At 36.8% G+C, this 23,145-nt stretch overlaps 1 protein-coding gene across 2 annotated transcripts; it reads right to left on the reverse strand.

The window, feature by feature from the left end:
* Positions 1 to 17,527: 17,527 nt before the first annotated feature.
* Positions 17,528 to 21,888, reverse strand: LOC131538620 (aerolysin-like protein). 2 transcript variants are annotated; one of them, XM_058772562.1, is made up of 5 exons: positions 21,782 to 21,888; positions 20,815 to 21,456; positions 20,342 to 20,393; positions 18,323 to 18,420; positions 17,528 to 18,211 (listed from the first exon to the last, which is right to left on the reverse strand). In XM_058772562.1, the coding sequence occupies exons 3-5, from the start codon at positions 20,370 to 20,372 to the stop codon at positions 17,888 to 17,890; spliced, it is 453 nt and encodes a 150-aa protein (XP_058628545.1). In that variant the 5' UTR covers positions 20,373 to 20,393; positions 20,815 to 21,456; positions 21,782 to 21,888; the 3' UTR covers positions 17,528 to 17,887. The 2 variants fall into 2 exon arrangements, with proteins under 2 accessions (XP_058628545.1, XP_058628544.1); XM_058772561.1 differs by lacking the exon at positions 21,782 to 21,888 and having other exon boundaries at positions 20,815 to 21,477.
* Positions 21,889 to 23,145: the final 1,257 nt, after the last annotated feature.

Here is a 23,145-nt window from a genome sequence, read left to right on the forward strand (position 1 = left end):
GCTGCATGCTTATTGGCTCACTGACAATGACGAGATTACCCACTTAGGTATCAAAATAGTCAAAAGGTACCGAAACCCCAAACATTTTTCAATACTTGATATCAAAGCAATTTGGTCTGTCCCTAAAAAGAACTCGATACCCAGCCCTAAGATGTAGAGTGTCAGTAATGTATAATGATAAGATTAAATACTCAATTTTCAGTTAAAGGCATTTCATTATTGAATTCAGAGATGTCATTGTCTAGCTCAGTTTAGTTTAAATAGTATCTGTGCAACCAAATCGGCGATAATCGCTAGAAATGAAGTGTCCCCAACTGAGCAAGCCAGAGGCGACAGCGGCAAGGAACCAAAACTCCCTCTGAGACAGAATGGTGAAAAAAACCTTGGGAGAAACCAGGCTCAGTCGGGGGTCAGTTCTCCTCTGACCAGACGAAACCCGCAAGGGGGTAATTTGATTTGTAAATTGATTGATTTGTAAATTGATTTGTAAATGTAATTTCATTTATAAAATGAGACAAACCGCAGATCCAGATCGATCCACAAATAAGCTCGTCTGTCCCATGTAATTTTGGGACAAGCACCAATAACTGCTTGAGAGGCTATGGTTTCTGAACAGACTGTGGAATATCAGTCGAGCAAAACACATGAAACCCATAGCAACGCCTCAGATTGACAGATATGTAAAAATAAACAGGAATTTTCAGACTTTTCAGCGACAAGTCACTTATAGTCATCAAGCCTGCATTTATTTGATCAAAATTTTACTTATTTACTTAATGCATTTTATGCAATGCTAATTTATTAGCAATATTGAAAACCTGTGAAACTTTTTTCATGATTCTAAAAAGTTAAATAAGAACAGCATTTATTTAAAATATAACTTTTATAAATAAAATAAAAAATTAAGCAGGACAACTGTTTCCAACATTGATAATAAATCAGCATATTAGAATGATTTCTGAAGGAGCATGCATTGAAGAATGGAGTAATTATACTGAAAATTCAGCTTTGAATAACAGAAATAAATATTTTATTAAAATAGAAATACATTCTTTTAAATTGTAATAATAATTAGTAATATTAGGCTACAGTTTTTGATCGAATAAATGCAGGCTTGATGAGCATAAGACACTTTCATAATGCTGCACAATTATCAAAAATGATAATATAATAAAGTCCTTTCACCTCACCATTTTGCCAGCCTACACTTCACATGATAGGCCTGTAGGTGGCACTTGGACTTAAATAACTATGATAGTTTAATCATATAGTAAACGGTGTATATCATACATAAATATAAGTGAATTGAATAGCCTACTGATTACCATTATTGCGACTTTTGGCGCTGCACGGTTTTCAGGAGGGGCATAAACAGGAAGGGCACTTTTGAATCATTTTGAAAAAGGGCAGGGGCTTGAGCCCCCAAAGCCCCCCACTTCTGCACGTGCCTGGAGAGGACGTAACCCTGTGGGGCCCCAGTGCTGGTGGTGCGGCTGATTGACATGATTTTTCCCAGCCTCACTAGCTGTTGTTTATCTGTCAGAAAGCTGGTGATCCATTGACAGATAGAGCTAGGGACAGAGAGCTGGGTTAGTTTGGTCTGGAGGAGTGTTGGGATGATGGTGTTGAAAGGCCGAACTGAATTCAAATGTGGGGTGTGAGACCAGTTTCGAGTCTACAATAAAACTCATTCAGGTCTTCAGCAAGTTGTTGATTCGCCTCAGTGCTGGGGGATGGTCTTTCAGACCTTTCCACACTGATGCAGGGTCGTTGGAAAAGAACTGATTTTCCAACATTTTAGTGTAGCTCTCCTCAGCCACTCTAATCTCCTTATGCAGTGTGTTTCTGGCCTGATTGTACAAGACTCTGTCCCCTCGAGCTTCATATTGATCATAGAACCTTTGTTGCGCTCGTTTGGAAATCTCAAGACTGTTTGATGAATATGCAAAATTTTAAAGAGAATATTGTGGTATATGGGACGCCTAAGTTTACTTCACTATATTACAATTAAATCCTAATGTAATCATGACAAACTATATATAATTGGAAAGGTCTAAGACTCCTAAATAGATGTTTTACCATTTTTTTGTTGTTACAAATTATGTAGTAACAGTAATAGATTAATTTATGACAAGAGTGCGCCAAGAGTCTATGATAAATCTACATCATAAAGGAGTTCTGACCTTTGTCACAAAAAGTATTTTATTTCCTTGCCTTTTTCCCTATCACATGTTTTAGCAATCATCATAAATTCTATACCATTTGAAAGCTTAAAATCTCAAAATTCAGCCTGTGAAAACCATTTTGAAATCGGACATTGCATTACCATAGAAATGGTACTTCAAAATGTTTTAGCAGTCTCCTCCCCCTCAGCGGGGGTGTCATATTACAAAATGTTTTACGGTCTTTTAGAATCAAAACTTTTTATAATCTTGACAAAATACATATCGTTGGAAAGGTCTGAATCTCAGGATTCCATATTTTGTTATAGATGTAATATTGAGAGAGAAATTGATAGATTTGTGACAGAACTGCTTAAAAAAAAATTCAATGGAGTTTGAATGGCACCCGGTGGCTGTTTTTGGTATAACGCCTAAACAAAATTGCATATGAATCTCAATTTTTTTTATATCAACTTCAAATTTGGAAACTTATGTAGACACATGGCTTTAATTTTATAGCAATTTTGGATTTTTAACTATTTTTAAATATTTATTTTATATAAATAAAATAAAAATATTATAATACATTTTCTTTACTGTAAATTTAAACTTCTATAACTTTTTAATACTTTAATTTTATTAAATGATTCCACTTCTGTAATAATCTGCTAATTGTCGTCTTTAAAAAGAGACCAACCTTAGGTCTGTATTCAAAAGCGTTCATGAATTATAATAATTTAAGTTTGGATAGTGCACTTTCTCGTGAATTTTCAAAAATGGGCATGACAGTTTAAGGGGTTAAATAAGTCCGGCCCTCACAGAAACTGATATGTGACCCGGGACCACAAAACCAGTCTTAAGTCGCTGGGGTATATTTGTAGCAATAGCCAAAAATGCACTGTATGGCTCAAAAATCATTAGGACAATTACTGTCTCTGCTGGGACATGTATCATGCTGTCTGTATTTTGGCAGTTCACGGGAGAGATTTGCTTTATTAAAGTCCCCTAGAATGGTTATAACAGAGTTCAGGTGTTGTTGCTCTGTGTCTATGATTTGATCACCAAGTTTTTGCAAAGCTATATTATGTAATAACCCAAATCTGAAAATCTCATGAAAATCACTGAATCTTAAATATGCTAGACTAGACCTCACTAGTTCTTCATTGTCTTGTTTTCCTTTTAATGGTCATTGACAAACATACTTGGAGGTGCATACCGCCACCTACTGCATGACACTTGCGTGACATCTGGCATAAAATAAAAGATCGAGCTTAGGTTAGCTAATAACGATCAGTTACAAAAATGCAGGAAGACAATTTAAAATGTTCTGATGTAACATGCAACACCACCTTCAGTAGCTAAGTGTATATAAGGTTGTACAACACATGTTGGTTTTAATGTTTTAAATATGTAAATGTGTTTGTTTTAATTGTATTTTTTTTTTTTTTTTAGCTTTAGACCTGACATCAATTAAAGAGAATGAAGTGCTGAATGAAATGGAAGAGAAAGATCAGCATGAGAACCATCATGATTTCATAACTAAAGAACAATATTTTAATTGCTCACAGTATTAGTAAAATCATGAATCAGGCAAAACATATTTTCCTCATTACCATGGCTTTATGGATTCTACAACAACAACAACAACAAAACTACACGCAATTAAACATCTAAAATGAGAGGAGTACCTTTTCTATGCTCGCTTCTGGACGACTGCTGCCACATGTTGTAGGTCTATTGTTGCAAAGAGCAGCATTCCAGCTTAGTGAATATTCATATGGAATTCTCGATTACATGAGTCCAAACCAGTGAAATATGATTTTCAAACCTATGCTGATGAAAACAATACGATCTCCCTTATAAAGTACAATTATTGTGTATTGATCTATGCATTACAGTAGGTCTTAACATAGATCTGTCTCAATGTTAATCATACATAAAAAGAAAATGTGAAATCACTCGCATGCTCTTGATTAAACTACTGTTTATTTGCATATTTGTTCTTATATTGATTAACAAAGGTAAAATAAAATAAAAAATAGCTATATTGTGATTAATGAATATATAGTCATTATTATTAAGAAAAGAATTGGAGGAAAATATGCAACGTTGCTCTGTGATTTTGCTTTGTAATCTTTAACTCGATTTTTCTCGAAATCAGATCTGCTGCCTCTATTGCCTTCAAACGGCTGTAGCTCAGTCATTTTTTGTCCGATTCCAACAAGTCATACATAATTCCGACTCATTTTGCCAGCACGGGTCACATTTATTTTTTAGAATTATTACTTTATTGTAGTTATAGGCTTTCAATAACTGTGTTTCATTTTAGTTTTTCATTTATTTTGACATTTCTTTCTTTCTTTATTTGCCTTTATTTCTTTCTAAAGTAATAATTATCAAAAATAAATAATCGCTTTCGATTATATACATATTTGACTGGCTTTTTTATGTGGGACAATAGGCTATTGCCATATCGAAATCTAAAATTTGAGCTTTTATACTGTAGCTACCAATCCTTCTAGACCTCAAAATGCGTTTTAAATGTCAGAATCAGAAAGAGCTTTATTGTCAAGTGTGTTTACACACACAGATAAGAATATTCATGTTAGACCACTCAACACTGTAAATTGTTTCTAAAATTTTTAAATAGGGTTTGTGGTTGCTATTTTAGGGGTAACGCAATATAGTAATGCATTACTTTTAAAAGTAACTATCTCCAACACTGGCTATGATTGGCCTATTATGCTGTTCACACATTAAATCCTGACTCTGTGAGTATTCCGCATAAACAAATTGGTCTAAAACAGTGGTTCTCAAACTAGGGGGGCCCCAAAATGGATCCATGGGGGCCACGTTTCAAGCTGATGTAAATGCATAGACTGATTAAAAAGTAAGAATAGTATTAGCCTAAATGGTCAATCTAAAGACAAAAATAACACTTGCCGGCAATTCCTCTGGTACTTCAGATGGAAATCTTGCTTCTCTTCCATACATCAAGAAGAAGGAACTGTATTTAATAGTTGTGTGGATTTTTTAACGCAACGAAAACAAAACTGCATCAAGAAAAACATCCCAATTATCCTGATGTTCATTGACTAGTTTTCTGAGGGCCCTAAAATGGATTGTAAAAAAAATTATTAACTAATTGTATAACATATGACATGACATAAAATATTTAACCCTCAGGTTGTGCTCAAAAATGACCGGGGCACAAAAAACAGCTTATAAATCTCTTGTTATGCAAGGAATATCTGTGGAGGATCGCACAGACCTCCACATGTTAGCCAGTGGTTCCCTTAGAAAGTGGTTTTGATTAGGCCTTTGTTAAATACTGAAATGTAAGTAGTATTTTTACAAACATATCTTACAAAAACAATGGATCTCCTTCACTTTTTAATGGGAGTTTTTGAGAGTGCTTGAACTCTGTCAATGAAAATGTTCTTTGCTCTCTTTTGTACAATGAAAGTGTTATGATAAGTAGCCTAACTTACAATGTTTTTATTCATGACTTGCAATGTTAATTCACATTAAATATAAAGTCAGTCATATTAAAACTATGTTATGGTATGACGCCCATATATGTGTAACTCTGCCAACGAGGCATGAAAAGTGCGGATCCATGTGCAAAGCTTTATTAAAGAAAAGGCATGATCAAAACACAGGCAGGGTCAAACAACGGCAAGCAGGTATAGCATGGGGAAGACACAGAGTAATCCTAGGACAAGCGTGGGTCGATGATCGTGAACAATATCCAACAAGGCAAGGCAGAGAGATTATCCAGGTACAAGGGCAATAATCCAGGTGAGGCATAAACAGAGTCCGAATGGTGAGACGGGTAAATACAGGAACACAGACTAGAAAACAACAAGCAGGTTCCGTGACGCAGCTAACACTAGGGAATGATAAACACAGAACAATACTGGGAACAGAACAAAAACACAGAATGGCAAGGCAGCTAGCGCTAGAAGAGAGCTATCAATACTTGGCAAGCTGTAAATGGAAGTCCAGTGTTTATATGGAGTGTGTGATTGTGCGATAGTTCTCAGGTGTGAGCGTGTGAGCAGTGCAATCAGCTGTGTGTGTCGTCAGTGCAGTGGATGATGGGAATTGTAGTCTGGTGAAGTGCAACAGTAGTGTGGTGCAAGAGACCATGTGATGAGCGAGTGACCTCTGGTGGTGAGTGAACGGAAGTTAGACCGGATTCATGACAATATGTTACTTAAATTAACAGACAGGTTTGTATGCAATCCGCCCATAGTCCTATTTTACCTTTTTATATTGTCATTTGTCTTTTCATCCAACCCATTGATTTGGGGATGGTAGGCAGCTGTCATGCTCCTTTTTATGCATAGTAGAAAGGCATCTGTTTATCTAAGAAACAATATAAGAATTTTGCATTTAATCATGTGGGTAGGTCACTTATATGCAAAGAGAATTAGGCATTATAATAGTTGTTATATATTGATTCACCTCATTAACGAACTCTCTGCCTTGATCAGACAAAATCCTAACTGGGCAACCATGTCTGTAAATAACAGAACACAGGTGCCTTGAAACTTCTACAGCTGATTTGGACTTCAAGGGAAAGCTTCCACCCACTTTGAGAAATAATCAGTTATTGTCAAAATGTACACATGCCCATCAACTGTCTTGGCAGTGGTCCAGTCAAATCAATCCCCAGCAGTTCCCAGACTGAGGAGACCTAAAAAGAACGGCAAGCAGTCTAATAAAAATTATAATAAAAATAATAAGTTTGCAGATTAGAATACATTATGCTTAAAATTAGCAATTTGAAAGCAGAAATACCTGAATACTTTCCAGTGTGCTCTCTAGTATAAGAGGTTTTCCCACCCTTTGACACAAGTACAAGTACAAGCTATAATAATAAACCATATTTATTTGTCATCCAAAATGTAACTAATCTTGACAATAACTCATCAGCTTATAAATCTCTTGTTATGCAAGGAATATCTGTGGAGGATCGCACAGACCTCCACATGTTAGCCAGTGGTTCCCTTAGAAAGTGGTTTTGATTAGGCCTTTGTTAAATACTGAAATGTAAGTAGTATTTTTACAAACATATCTTACAAAAACAATGGATCTCCTTCACTTTTTAATGGGAGTTTTTGAGAGTGCTTGAACTCTGTCAATGAAAATGTTCTTTGCTCTCTTTTTGTACAATGAAAGTGTTATGATAAGTAGCCTAACTTACAATGTTTTTATTCATGACTTGCAATGTTAATTCACATTAAATATAAAGTCAGTCATATTAAAACTATGTTATGGTATGACGCCCATATATGTGTAACTCTGCCAACGAGGCATGAAAAGTGCGGATCCATGTGCAAAGCTTTATTAAAGAAAAGGCATGATCAAAACACAGGCAGGGTCAAACAACGGCAAGCAGGTATGGCATGGGGAAGACACAGAGTAATCCTAGGACAAGCGTGGGTCGATGATCGGCGAACAATATCCAACAAGGCAAGGCAGAGAGATTATCCAGGTACAAGGGCAATAATCCAGGTGAGGCATAAACAGAGTCCGAATGGTGAGACGGGTAAATACAGGGAACACAGACTAGAAAACAACAAGCAGGTTCCGTATCGCAGCTAACACTAGGGGAATGATAAACACAGAACAATACTGGGAACAGAACAAAAACACAGAATGGCAAGGCAGCTAGCGCTAGAAGAGAGCTATCAATACTTGGCAAGCTGTAAATGGAAGTCCAGTGTTTATATGGAGTGTGTGATTGTGCGATAGTTCTCAGGTGTGAGCGTGTGAGCAGTGCAATCAGCTGTGTGTCGTCAGTGCAGTGGATGATGGGAATTGTAGTCTGGTGAAGTGCAACAGTAGTGTGGTGCAAGAGACCATGTGATGAGCGAGTGACCTCTGGTGGTGAGTGAACGGAAGTTAGACCGGATTCATGACAATATGTTACTTAAATTAACAGACAGGTTTGTATGCAATCCGCCCATAGTCCTATTTTACCTTTTTATATTGTCATTTGTCTTTTCATCCAACCCATTGATTTGGGGATGGTAGGCAGCTGTCATGCTCCTTTTTATGCATAGTAGAAAGGCATCTGTTTATCTAAGAAACAATATAAGAATTTTGCATTTAATCATGTGGGTAGGTCACTTATATGCAAAGAGAATTAGGCATTATAATAGTTGTTATATATTGATTCACCTCATTAACGAACTCTCTGCCTTGATCAGACAAAATCCTAACTGGGCAACCATGTCTGTAAATAACAGAACACAGGTGCCTTGAAACTTCTACAGCTGATTTGGACTTCAAGGGGAAAGCTTCCACCCACTTTGAGAAATAATCAGTTATTGTCAAAATGTACACATGCCCATCAACTGTCTTCGGCAGTGGTCCAGTCAAATCAATCCCCAGCAGTTCCCAGACTGAGGAGACCTAAAAAAAGAACGGCAAGCAGTCCAATAAAAATTATAATAAAAAAATAATAAGTTTGCAGATTAGAATGCATTATGCTTAAAATTAGCAATTTGAAAGCATAAATACCTGAATACTTTCCAGTGTGCTCTCTAGTATAAGAGGTTTTCCCACCCTTTGACACAAGTACAAGCTATAATAATAAACCATATTTATTTGTCATCCAAAAATGTAACTAATCTTGACAATAACTCATCAACGTATAATTGATTACCTTACAAACACAATGCACCAATGCAACACATTAGAAAAGGTATACCATATGGACAAAAGTATTGAGACACCCCCTTTTATTGAACAGGTTTGACTACTTTTGTCATTGCCAAGAGCACAAATATACATATTACAAGTAAATAACCTTCTCCAAGTATTAAAAAGAAAAAAATTAATGGCATATTAATTAATGGCTGTCACAAATCCGGTCTATGAACTTCCGTTTACTCACCACCAGAGGTCACTCACTCACCACATGGACTCTTGCACTACACTACTGTTGCACCAGACTACAATTCCCATCATCCACTGCACTGACGACACACACAGCTGATTGCACTGATCACACTGTCATCATCACACAGCTGTCTCAATCACACGCTCACACCTCAGAACCATCACACATCCTATATAAACCATGGACTTCTGTTCACAGTTGGCCAAGTATTGTTTTGCGTGTAGCACTCTCCAAGTGTTGGCTGCCTTGCCAAGCCATTCTGTGTCTTATGCCTAGCTCTGTGTCTTATGCCTAGCTCTGTGTCTTATGCCTAGCTCTGTGTCTTATGCCTAGCTCTGTGTCTTATGCCTAGCTCTGTGTCTTATGCCTAGCTCTGTGTCTTATGCGTAGCTCTGTGTCTTATGCGTAGCTCTGTGTCTTATGCGTAGCTCTGTGTCTTATGCGTAGCTCTGTGTCTTATGCGTAGCTCTGTGTCTTATGCCTAGCTCTGTGTCTTATGCCTAGCTCTGTGTCTTATGCCTAGCTCTGTGTCTTATGCCTAGCTCTGTGTCTTATGCCTAGCTCTGTGTCTTATGCCTGCATGTATCCCTCTCCTAGTGATCGCTGCTTTACCGAGCCTTTCTGTGTTTTAGTCTTGTCGTCTTAGTCTTGCCTTGCCTGTTTCCTCGTGTTCTGATTTCTGCTGTTGTATCTTGGATTAACCCTTTGCTTGCTGTCTTGGACTCTGTTCACCCCTGCCCGGATTATTGCTTGTGTACCTGGATTACCCCTCTCGTCTAGCCCTCTGGATATTGTTTGCCGATCGGAGACTACGCCCGTTCACTTGAGTACTCTTCTGCCTTGCCCTCTATATACCTGTTTGCCATTTGTGTGCCCCTGCCTGTTATGACCATGTCTTTGACTAATAAAGCTTTGCTAATGGATCCGCACGCCTCCCATCTTGTTGACCCTGTTACAATGGCATATTAATATATAATTAATTACCCATTTCTCAATGTCGACAGTCATCTCTGGCCAATAATACCTGGCACAAGGCATTGCGAGTTTTAAATACCCCACTGTGGCCTCCCAAAGGGATGCTGTGGAATTCATCGAACAATGCCCTGCATTCGTACTTGGTTTTAACTGCCTTCCTTCTCCCATAATACAGCAAAACATCTGTAACATTGACTAAATATGTAATAAATTAACCTTAGACTTTTTGCAAAACACTGCCTTCACACTAACCTGTGACTCTGAAATTTGAGTATCGCTTCAAGTTTTGACGTTGCATTTTATTATATTGTGTTGGGTACATATTTTTAGCGAGGAAAGCAATCACCTCTTCGTATCTTCTCTCCATGATACTATCTACAGTGCTTTCAGAAGAAAAGAATTCAGAAGCAGACAGATTACTCACACAGACAGTTAGTTTTTTTTTTTATTGGTTATGTCACAACCGTTACTAAAGATTATACAATAAATCTGTGCTAACTAAAAAAAGAAAGTTATTTTTATGTATGTTCATATGCAAAAACGGATGACTCCAGTTTTTTTTATAATTTTCAAAAATGATGCTTTTTCATTGTACTTTCCAATTAATCTCAATCAAACTGCAGTTGAGTTATTTTGATTAGGTTAAGAAATAAAAAAAATTACAGCTAACACAATAAAAACATGATAACATTGATATCTTTAATATTGACTGAGTAAGACCATGTCAAAACTTAAAATCATAGTGAAATTAATAATTGAAAAACTTATTACATATTTTGCCTGGATATCACAGGCTCACAAATAATCTGTTTTGAAGAGTAGCCAACTTAAAACGTCAACTACCTTGTAGAACTTTCCAGTAGGTGTAACTGTTGTGTTATATATATATATATATATATAAAAAAAAAAAAAATTTAAAAAAAAAAAAATATATATATATATATATATATATATAAAACAAGTGATGGATGTTTTATGTGCTGGGGTATAATTGTGTACATTTACCGCTTTATTCCAAAAGCAGGCATATTTCTGTTATATTTCATATATGTTATAATCTTACTAGGTTACAGGTTTGGTTTATTATTATTCCAGGTCCCCACACTGTATATATGTATATGCTTAATTAGATGCAGCGTACTGGCGCGTCACCTTTAAGTTTCATTTTCATTCAATTTGATAGTCAGGACTGGTACGCCTTGCTGGTGAGTGACTATAAACTGGCATTGGTAGTAATTCAGATTGAAAAGATTGATATCATACGATTGTGTAACTTCATTAGTTAATTCTGGTGATATTTTGTGTTTATGTTTTCATTGCAGGTTTACAACCTAACCCAACCAACCTAACTAACTAACCTACCAGCTAGCTAACAAGCTAGCGCAGCAGTAGCATTAGGTTATCTAGTTTGTGGATGATTGTATGTGCGCACAATAAAAGCTTATAAAGCGACTCGAGTTGTATCCGCCGTGTTTGTCCTGAAACCCTTCCAGTGGGGTGTTTATTGAGCTATAGCAGATAGCTTAGTAGAGGACTGGACATACCTTGTGTAAAAATGCACAGTATTACGCAAAACTTTAATATAGAGTTGACCTATAAAGCCCAAGACACACTGTATGATTTCCGGCTGTCCGAAAATTGTGCAGTGTGTCTCGGGCTTAAGACAAAAACATTTTTGATAACGTTATGCTCATCGAAATCACAGACAATGAAGAAATTATCACCCATTTACTGGGAGCAATTTGATTTTGAATATAGTAGGCCTATTTTAATTTAGCAAGATCAATTTAAATCAGGGGCTTGTCAAAACCGCATGCTTTTTAGGGAGAATAAAACCCTTGTGATAAAATTAAGCGTTGGAATTAAAGACAATGAAAAAATATCACACATTCAATGTAAAAGATTCGACGTACAGTGAAAAAGTATTTTATTTAGTAAGACAAAGACAAATTTTATTGAGTAAGTCAAGGACTCGTCGAAACCGCATGCTTTTTTGAAAAAGCACCCTCGTGATAACGTTAGAAAACCCGTTTTTGTTGTTATAAATTATTAGACAATGAAGAAATTATTACATATTTACTGGGAGAGATTCAATTTAACCCAAAAACAAAACTTTAATTAAGCTAAATTGATTTTACTTACGCGCTCGTTCACAACTGGTAGTTGACAGGTAGCTCAAATTTATGGGCGGGTCTTCAGATAGAGGGTTTCCAAGAGTAGTAGGGTACTGCGCATGCGCATTGGTTATGGGTAGCTCATTCTGAGAGGTAGCACAGAGTGTCGGAACACCGGCTCGCTTCCCCTGTCTGTGCGTCCTGAAGCGTCTGAACAGCGCCGCAGCTCCACCAAATACAACATTCAGTAAAACGTCCGAATAATCGAAAACCGGTTTTGTCCTTTGCATCATTTTCGGCAGTTTTGTGACCGGATAAGCAACAATTCATGTCTGTTTGGTGTTTTCTCATTTATCTTCAGTCATTCTAGTAAATACGATACATGGATGAACTCAACAAACTGCCTGATTGTGGTCTTTTTCGGGAGAATCAAACATGAGAACCAGTAGGGGTTACACTGAGTGTATATCAGTTATACACTCGTTATTGTGGTGCATTATGGGATTGAATGAGTAATAATAATAATTCATTACATTTTATATAGCGCTTTTCTGCTTTTTTCTAGGCACTCAAAGCACTCTACATTGTCAGGGGGTCCCTCCTCATCCAACACCAGTGTGCAGCATCCACCTGGATGATGCGACAGCAGCCATAGTCCGCCAGAACGCCCACCAAACACCAGCTTACTGGTGGAGAGGAGACAGAGTGATGAAGCCAATCAGCAGATATGGGGAATGTTAGGAGGCCATCATGGTCAGAGGCCAGCGGGCAAATTTGGCCAGGATGTCCACAGAGAGTCAGGACCTCAGTTTAACGTCTCATCCGAAGGACGGTGCTTATTGACAGTACAGTGTCCCCGTCATGAGTGGACTTGATAATGTCCACTATGGTTTAGTCTACAGTGATTCCAATACCAAAAAAGCATAATGTACAGGTATTGGATGATTTTAGACCTGTGGCGCTTGCATCCCTAGTTATGAAATGTTTTGAAATATTAGTTAAGAAAGTAATTATGCAAAGGACACAGAGTTCTCTAGACTCCCTACAATTTGCTTATAGGTCTAAGCGAGGGGTAGAGGATGCAGTAGCGACTCTCTTACACTTAGTACTTAAGCATTTGGATAACCCGAAAACATTTGTTAAATTACTTTTTATTGATTTTTCAATCCGCTTTTAACACCATTCAGCCACATATTTTAGTCGAGAAGCTCATTAATGAATTTGGGTTGGATTTTAGTCTTGTAGGATGGATTTTAGATTTCTTCGTGCAGAGAACACAGAGAGTTAAAGTAAATGACTGTTTTTCTGAATGGCTGGTGTCATCTACTGGGTCACCTTAAGGATGTGTCCTTTCTCCTCTATTATTTATCTTGTACACAAATGACTGTAAGAGTAGTTACAGACATAGGCATATTATAAAATTCGCTGATGATTCTGTAATCGTTAGCTTAATGAGTGAGGAAGACTCTATGTATGGTCCTGTGGTTGATGATTTTATTATGTGGTGTCGGAATACTTTGTTAAAACTTAATGTTTCTAAAACTAAGGAGATGACTATTGATTTTATCTCTAGGAGGAAATCTACTCATGATAAGCAAACAAGCATTAATGGAGTGGGTATTGAGTGTGTTGAACAGTACAAGTATTTGGGTACTGTTTTGGATATTAAATTGTCCTTTTGTCCCAATACTGAGGTTTTGTGTAAGAGGGGGCAGCAAAGATTGTATTGTTTGCGGAAACTAAGGTCATTTAATGTGGACAAAACACTGATGTGCATGTTCTACAGATCCTATATTGAGTCACTGTTATCTTTTTCACTGTTGTGCTGGTTTAATTCTCTAAATGTGACAAACAAGAATTTGTCAAGAAGTCTTGAGAGGATGGTAAATCAGGGAAGTAAAATAACGGGGAGTAAGCAGATGTCTATGGCCCAGTTATATCATAAGCCCTATTCGGACGGGACTAGTTTTACAGGGGTCGTTAGAGAAATGTGTGTTTCACAGACGTACTTGGTGATTTGAATCCCGTCCGAATCTGCCATGTCTGTGTTTTTCTCACACAACCTCTGTAATAATTCCAGAGCAAATTACCTACTGTTTTTCAGCAAACTCGGTGATCCTCTGAGAAAACTAATCCCGTCCGAATGCGATGTCTGTGATTGCCGGTGAGATTTTTTTTCACAACGCGTTTCCTTGTGTGTTTTGGCCAACGTGAATTACTGTAGATGCTCTTACCGCGCTCATGACTGATATATTTGCCTCCCGGCAAGGAAAAAAATAAGTAAATAAATGAAAAACAATAATAAAATCAAGAGTCAGATCACGTAAACCATTCAGACTGGCTATTGTAATATCTGCGTCAGGTAAAATTACTCGCGTTCATTTCTGCACTCCATTATATATAATTATATAATGTTTTAATTACATATGCACCTTTATGAAAATTAAACACGGGTTTACTACAAATAAATAACTGAAGTAAACTAAAGCAACCACACATTAACATGGTTTTGCTATACTAGCCATATAGCTTCACCATGGTATTTGTAGTAAAACTGTTATACTAATGATAATCAATCCGAATGACACGCAGTGCAAGCATACAGAGCGTGTGACCTCTGAAACGCCCAGATGTACAAAACAGCCCCTCCACCTCTGTAATAAACACAGAGATGTTAGTCCCGTCCGAATTGGTACATGAAAATCGCAGTAATAGTAGTATTATGTAGTTAGGTATTTTATTATATTTTAGTTATTTAGTTATTTTTGAATAGGGCTATAGACAGGTTCTGGGTAAAGCCCAGAGCATTTTGATAAGATTCCCACCCAGTGTATTTTGAGTTTAACCTTCTCCCTTCTGGCATTCGTTATAGAACCTCGATTAGTAAAACAAATCAGTTTAGACATTCATTTATCCCCTCAGCTGTAAAGTTTGTTAAATATAAGGTAAGACTTTTTAGGAAGGAAATGGATTTGTGTATTGTGTTTTTGTTGTTTATGTGAAATGCTTGTGTGCTGCAACCAAATTGCCTTCAGGAAATGAATAAAGATGAACTGAACTACAAATGGCTGTTTTCTCAAATAGTGCCCTAATATAACTGGGAGACCCCCTTCTCCCCCCACCCTCTCTGCCTCTTCCTCTTTTCCCCCAAAAGGTTTCACTCAAAGTTCATTAAGAATACGTACATACCACATATCATGCATCCTGTGAACCTGTTGTTTTTCCCTTTCATGTTTTGTATCATTCTAAAGGTCTCAATTGGTAAAACAGGCTCAATTTCACAGTAGTCACTAATATTATGAGAAAGATTGAAAGCTTTTGTAGAATTTTGTTCTGCTGAGGAGGGGGTGTGTCCCCCTTTAGGGGTCTGTGAAAATGTTTATCTATCTCCAGCCAGGTGCGACCCTGGAGCACTAGAACCTAAAAAACCAAAAGGTCTTTTTTGTTTTTACAACTGATTTGAAGATTTCTGAGTATATAAGCGAAGTGGCATTATTGTCATTTGGGATTCTGTAGTCAGAAGAACCCTTTGAAGAGCTTTGCTGGAACTCACATGCTGCTGTGTGTCTCTCTACTGTCAGGTATGCATTTCTTAGATTCAATCTTTGAGCAATCTATGTTACGTATAGATTTGAATTGGAACTGAATTTAACTCTGAATTGGTTTCTAATTGTTTCATTATGTAATTAGTGTGATACAACTTTTACCTGACTATTAATAAATTGTTATATTCGATTTATTGTGAACTCTCCTGAAATCATTATGACTAGAAAACTGTGAGGAGGCATTTGTCACCGCAAATCTGTGTCCTGGATAGGTCAAACTGAAGGCTCATGAATGAACGGAGCAGTAGGCACGTCATCGGAGACCTTCTGATTTCTGTCTATCACTGGTCCTAGCAAGTTGTACAGGACAAGACTAAGTGAACTACACTTTTTGTCATAAGTGAGCAGTTGGCGGCAGACAATTACGTATTAGTCTACCTACATCCTCTGACTAGAGGATGACACGGGGGTTTTTCTCCCACAAAAAAAACTGGAGGAAAATGCCGTTCCGTCCCAATCCAGGAAGAATGACTCCCATTCCCTCCCACTCCCGTGTTGTGTTTTATTATTTAATTTTTTTGGCCGGAATCTGTCAGTTACAGTAAAAATCACAGCGTGCCCACCTTAGTTGAATAAAATTCCAAAATGTAGCTTTTTGTTATTATATTGAACTGAAAGCCAGGTAAACAATGAACAGTGTGCATTGCACACACATTAAATTTCATGTAAATCATCCATGCTAACACACACGTTTTCTTTTTCATTTGAAAGTAGACATTTCACTCTCTATAGATATATTTTTCATACACAGAGTTTCAAAGTTTCTCTCTCAAGTTCACAGAGACCGAGACGGCAGAAAGCGCACCCTGTTTGCTTTAATTACCTTACAGAAGCGCAACGTTTTGTTGTTATTCTGAGTGCACTCAAATAAATCTTTACGGATTCGAAAGATGTATTAGGCTACTTTTAAAGTTGCTACTACATACATCTTTCAGATGAAAAGCCATATTTGAGATCGATGAATGATAGGTGAGCGTTTTGATGTCCTGCCCGAGCGTATTACCACAGACCAGCCGTTAACAATCTGTCCGTCACGGACTGCGTCATTCACTTAACCAGCCACACCAAAGCAAAGAGGTAGAGCATAAAGAGACAGGGCAACTAGAATTGAGTTCAAAATTAAAATATACAGTTTATTTATATAAAAGGTATATTTGTGTATGAAGTTGGGTATCACAGTGTTATTACTATTCCCGGTCCCGCCCACTCTCGCAGACATTTTTTCCTGTCCGTCCCAATCACGTGATTCGTAGTGATTTTGTTTCCCATCCCAGGGGATTCCCGAAAAAATGTCAACCTCTACCCTCTGACTAACATCAGACTGGCGAGTTTGTGATCGTGAGACCGGTGCCTTCGACCGACTCTAGGCTCAAAAGCGACATTAGGTCCCCAGTGAACAGATAAATGAAAGTATGGCATTTCCTGAATAATCAAATATCTAAATGAACAACCAATCAATATTTGTTAGAAATACTGCCTAGATTTAATGGTCACTTGAAATTGGAGTCAGATTGAACATGGAGCTGGATTAAAATTGAAACTAAATCCTGATGAATTCAGAAGCACAAGTAAAAGACTGAACACGCATTAAACCTTCAACCAGCCGCTGGATTCCACTTTTTGGGCTGGCGGGTGGATCCTTACACCCACAAAATCAGACGAAAGGCTTATGCAATATGCAATTATCTTCAAGAAACATGAGATTTGTGTCAGGCCTTTTTAAATCAAGTTATACTTTTTATTGACATGGCAACCAATACATGAAGATAATAGATGAGAAAGAACAGAAATTGCTATAAAGATAGAGAGAAATGATAAATGACATTTCTATCACTATTTTTTGGCTGACACATCCATTTGATTTTTTTACCTTGTCATTTATTTTATAAAGTTTTTTTTACCTAGTATGGCTACAAGTACCTGAAAATGTAATAACTGTTAGTAGAAAATTTTTAAGTAGTATTGATTGATTCAAATCTGATACTTCAAATATGATGTGTTTATTAACTGATACATGTACTGTATATGATTACGTAATTGCCACGCATATGTCATCTTTAAATGTTCAGATATTTTGGATGCTGTCAGCAACCTGTATGTATGCATAGCTGTAGACTAAATGAAGTAGAAGCCCAGAGCATCAATTTCATCTCCACTTCTGCCTGTAATGCCATGAATCTTTCCAGACTTCACAGTAAAACTCACAGGCTCACCCAGTTGCTTACACTTGACAGATAGTGTTGTTTTGATTCCATTACTTTTTACAACCACAAACTCAAACCCCCCACATCTGTTACCAGCCCTATTTGGCCACAGTTTTGCAGAGATAATTTTGTCATATTCATCAAACACAATTTCTTGACTGTGCGATCCTGCTGAGTTACCCACTTTAATCATTTGGCCACAGTTGAAAATCACCTGGATTGAGTTCAGTGTTCTCTAAAAGGCAAAAAAATAAAAAAATGAATAAATACAATTTCACATGAATCAAGTGAATGAAATTAAAATGTAGGAATAAATATGCTACAATAGAATGAAACCAAAACACACCTCACTGTAAGTAATGTTGAGCTTCTTAAAGGTGACGTAGGAGGCAGACTTAAAGGAGAAATCATCACCTCCTGGCCCACCCACAATCACAGTTTGAGCTGAGAAAGGAATTAAGAGAATGGTCAGTCCTGTTTGAAAGCACTAAATACAGTGAAATTCACACACAATAAATGAATGAATGAATGATGCATTTATATAGCGCTTTATTGTGTATCACCGTACACCCAAAGCGCTTTACAATCATATGGGGGGGGGGTCTCTCCTCAACCGCCACCAGTGTGCAGCATCCACCTGGATGATGCGACGGCAGCCACAGGACAACGGCGCCAGTGTGCTCACCACACACCAGCTACAGGTGGAGAGGAGAGAGAGTGATAGAGCCAATCAAGTGGATGGGGATTATTAGGAGGCCATGATTGACAAGGGCCAGTGGAGGGAATTTGGCCAGGACACAGTTCTCTCACAACTGCACTGGACAACCAATCTGTCTGCCAAGACAAGCCAAGACCGGTCACCTCTATTTCTACAGATTGTGTCAAAGCAGCTTCAAGGAGATAAATAGGAAAAATAGCAAACTTAACTGTGGATAGATTCAGTTTCTGCTGTAAAGCAGCTCTAAAATAGCGATAGTGTATTTGGCTCAAACAATTCAGTGTTGGTTCAGTTCAGATCAATAACGGTGTGAAGATCATCAGATCCGAAATGAAATTCAGCTATGAGCAGTTGTTTTGCTTAGTAAGACCTCAATATATTATCAGGAGCTATGGGCATTAATTTTGAGGGTAACACTTTATTTTAAGGACCAATTCTTACTACTAACTAGTTGCTTATTATCATGCATATTATCAGCATATTGGCTGTTTATTAGTACTTATAAAGTTCATATTAAGGTCTTATTCTGCATGACCATATTTGAGATCTCTTAATCCACCCTATATCTAAAGTTAACAGCTACCTTACTAACTATTAATAAGCAGCAAATTAGGAGTTAATTGAGGGAAAGCTCTGAATATGTGTTCCCTATACTTAAGTGTTACCATTTTATGCTTCTTGATTTAATTATTGATTTATTTTCAAAAACAGGCAGTGACTGACTTGCATTTTATGAGTCACCAAGGACCACGGTTTCAGCCCAAAAAAAAAAAATCTTCACTGTCACATCTTGGCCTGAAGGTGCCTAAATTAAGAGCAATTTTAAAGTTTTTGGTTGAACTATCCCTTTAAGTGAGCTTAAAACAATCTTTGCATAAACCCATTATAATATATATCACATTAAGCTGTGCCTTTAATAATGTGTTGTATAGATATAAAATTACTACATTAAAAAAATGGTATCAATATGAGGATCAGTCTTCTTGACATCAGTATCACAAGTATTTACTGGAATTTATTTTATTTCGTGTATGTGTGTGTATATATATATATATATATATTAGTGTAATCGCGATTAATCGCATCCAAATAAAAGTTTTTGTTTACATAATATATGTGTGTGTGTGTACTGTGTATATTTATTATGTGTATATATAAATACACAGTATATATTTTGAAAACATTTACATGTGTATATATACATTTATATTCTTATATTTTATTTTATATATAAATGTATTTAATATATAAACAACATATTTTTCTTAAATATATACATGCAAGTGTTTGTATGTATATATATATATATATATATATACACACACACAATAAATATATACAACATACAAACACATTAATCAGTATATAAATTCTGTTAAAATAATTTGTATATTTTATAAAATATATACATGTACATGAATTAATGATTTGTTAATCAGTATGTAATGTTCAGTTAGTTCATTAGTAAACATTTACAAGCACATTATCGCATACTATTTGAATATATATTAACTAATGAACTGTTAAACATTATATAATGTTTGTTGATGATTTATTAATGAAATGTATTATAACGTTACCATACTTTTTTGTGGATTAACAACTGAATGAATTTCAACTTTTTTTCTTTTCTTTTTTTTTACAAACCTCCAAACTGAGGTCTTTCTAGGTCTGCCATTTCAGTGGGATGAGTCTGGGTCTGTAGTAAAAAAAACCAACAAGAACAAAGAGAATATTTTTAAATTGTAAATCTTGAAATAATTTTAATCAATCCAAAATTCTTGTTACAAATCAAGTTTTCTAAAAAGGTAGTTCAAGTCAAATAAGCATACAAAAATGATGAGTATTAATTCAGGCAGTGTTTAAAAATGCTGTCCAATGTAATCTAATTCTGTGTAAACATCCAATAAAGACAAATAAAGACATAAATCTTTCCTTTACTGAATCCTTCATTATTTAAAATTTCTACATGGCATTTGCATCAGATTAGTCTAAAGACATTTCTTTTCCCTAATGCATTTTGGAGCTGCCCCTGCAATTCTGCTGGCATTTAAACAGCTAATAATCTGTTGCTGGTTCTGCACGCCGTCGTAACACTACCTGTCTGAGTCATGTCTCACCTGGAGTCTGTGGTATGTTAAGAAATGAAGTTGACTGGTAACGTCTTCGACTGAAGTCTGAAGCACACTGGATTTCTTTAGTCGTATTTATAATGCTGTCTATCAGGAAATTATGTATGAAAGATTTTTCACTGGAAGAAAAACTTCCACAGAAATATCTAATTTGAACTATCGATGAACCTGTCAGCCTCACCCACTCCCTCCTGTCTTTTGATTTGTTATCTGTCACTGTTAATGCCTGTCCCTTGTTTGTCACTTGATTTTATTTATTTATTTTTTCCGAATCATGTTTGGCTATGGCTTGGATGAAATTCAACTAATGAGTCAACTACGCTCTGTTTGCTCTGATGGTAATTGTAAAAAGTTTGTTCCTCGCTGCTATTGGTGTCTTTCAGCAAAACATATACAATCCACTACTTGCAGTCGTTATTGTATGCAGTGCCAAACAATGCAGATGCCTATAGAAAATAATATAAACTGTCTGAAATATATGTGGTGATGAATGAACATAAAAACAATACTGACCAGTATTGAAATTTGCATCACATGCATAATAGTTTGATATGATAATTATGCTCAGATTTCTTGTGGGCCATTTTCATTATATGAAGCCAACTGGAATGACACAATCTTGTGTAGAACCTGGTCGAAAAGAACACACACATATAATCTTAACTCAGAACATTCCAAGGAATCTTATCTTCCATCATTAACTCGTAAAATGAACAAATGACCAACACAACGCCACAATTCTATGACTAGCGTCCGGCCATACTCTCCTTATCACCTCGAGAGACTCGTAAAACATGATAAGTTTGAGGATGAAATGACCACGCTACATCTGCACAGAGTTAACAACAAAGAACTACTTCTTTGGAGAGGTTCCAGAATCAGAGAGTCCGCGATACTGCGACCCCGCTTACCATAAACTACGCTTCTGATAAACAAAAAAAAGTGACTGACTTACAGCTTCATCTGAGCTAAGAAGATCACCAGAGCCACACAACGTGATACTCCTCATGACCTCACGACCTCCGCCTTGGTCTCCCGCCTTCCAAAGGAATGCGCCTCTTTCTCTTCTTCTCCAAAAAGCACTCAAACTTTTCTTTGCCAAAAGGACAATCAAGAAAAGACTGCTGCTATTAAAGCAATATACTCAAGAGACAATATATATATGAATGTGGTATTTTATGTTTTGTTTTATGCTTGCTGTGGTTATTAGAATTTAGGATATTTTAATCTATGACTTAACCCGCTTAGTAGGTAAAATTATAGGTATTCGAGACGACAAATACCTCATGTTTGATGTCTTATATATATCTACATATATATGCTTGGTGTTTTATGTTATGCATGGTGTGTTTTAGTTTAATCTTTGCCTTATAACTGTCTTTTTGAATAGATAGCCGAGTGTAGTGTTGGGTTAAAGCTTTTCTCAAATGCCGGAAGTTGAACAGAACTATATGTCGATTTTCAGTCTTGTATGAATGATGAATACTTTTATAAGAAGTTATTAAGAAATGTTCCTCACATGATGAATGAAACATTAATATAATGTATGCACGAAAAGGAGCCGTGCTGGGCGGGGCTCCGCCCTACAGAGACAATGTGATTGGATCAGACAGTGTATAGGATGGACTCACATCTGTCCGATAAAAACAGACACCCAGCTTTGCATGAGGCACGGAAGAAAAAAAAACAAGGTGAAAGAAAAAACTGAGCTAGAAAACTTGGCTGCTTGGAAACTTTGGTCTCACCTCACCCGCCTACAGACTTAACATCTAGTTTGATCATCTCAAAGGACATCTCAATGGACACTCTGTCCACGTCTGACCAAAGTAACTTGCAAATCCCGCCACGTAAGAACTTCAAAGCCTTGCCATTCGCGCGCTGCCAGGAAGCCACGAATCCAAAGAGGATTCCCCGAGTGACGTCACGCGACAACGACACATCAGCGCGAAAGTCCGGGATTTCCCTCAAGAAGAACAGCCTTCAACTCAACTCAAAGCACGTAAACAAACAAACAAACAACCTCTTTTGCTGAGCTGAATTGAATGAATCTTTAAAGATAACGATAGTCGAGTCTTCTGTTTGTGACGTCTTCAGGTCGTCTTTATTCTCAGGAAAGAGAATAGCTTAAACTTTCTTCAAACTGCTTTCATCTTGCCATAACGTGTGTTTGTGTGTGTATGCGTTTTGTATTGTATCCTAGAATAGTAAATAAACTCTCGATTCATTTTTAATGAATAGTCTGGTGCCGTGATTTTCAAATCTTAAATTATTTGCCAAAGATCGTGTTACCTGTTGCTCAAAATTTCCCAATCAATTCTG

Source organism: Onychostoma macrolepis, chromosome 04 (assembly GCF_012432095.1).
Source record: "Onychostoma macrolepis isolate SWU-2019 chromosome 04, ASM1243209v1, whole genome shotgun sequence".
In the NCBI taxonomy this organism is placed as follows: domain Eukaryota; kingdom Metazoa; phylum Chordata; class Actinopteri; order Cypriniformes; family Cyprinidae; genus Onychostoma; species Onychostoma macrolepis.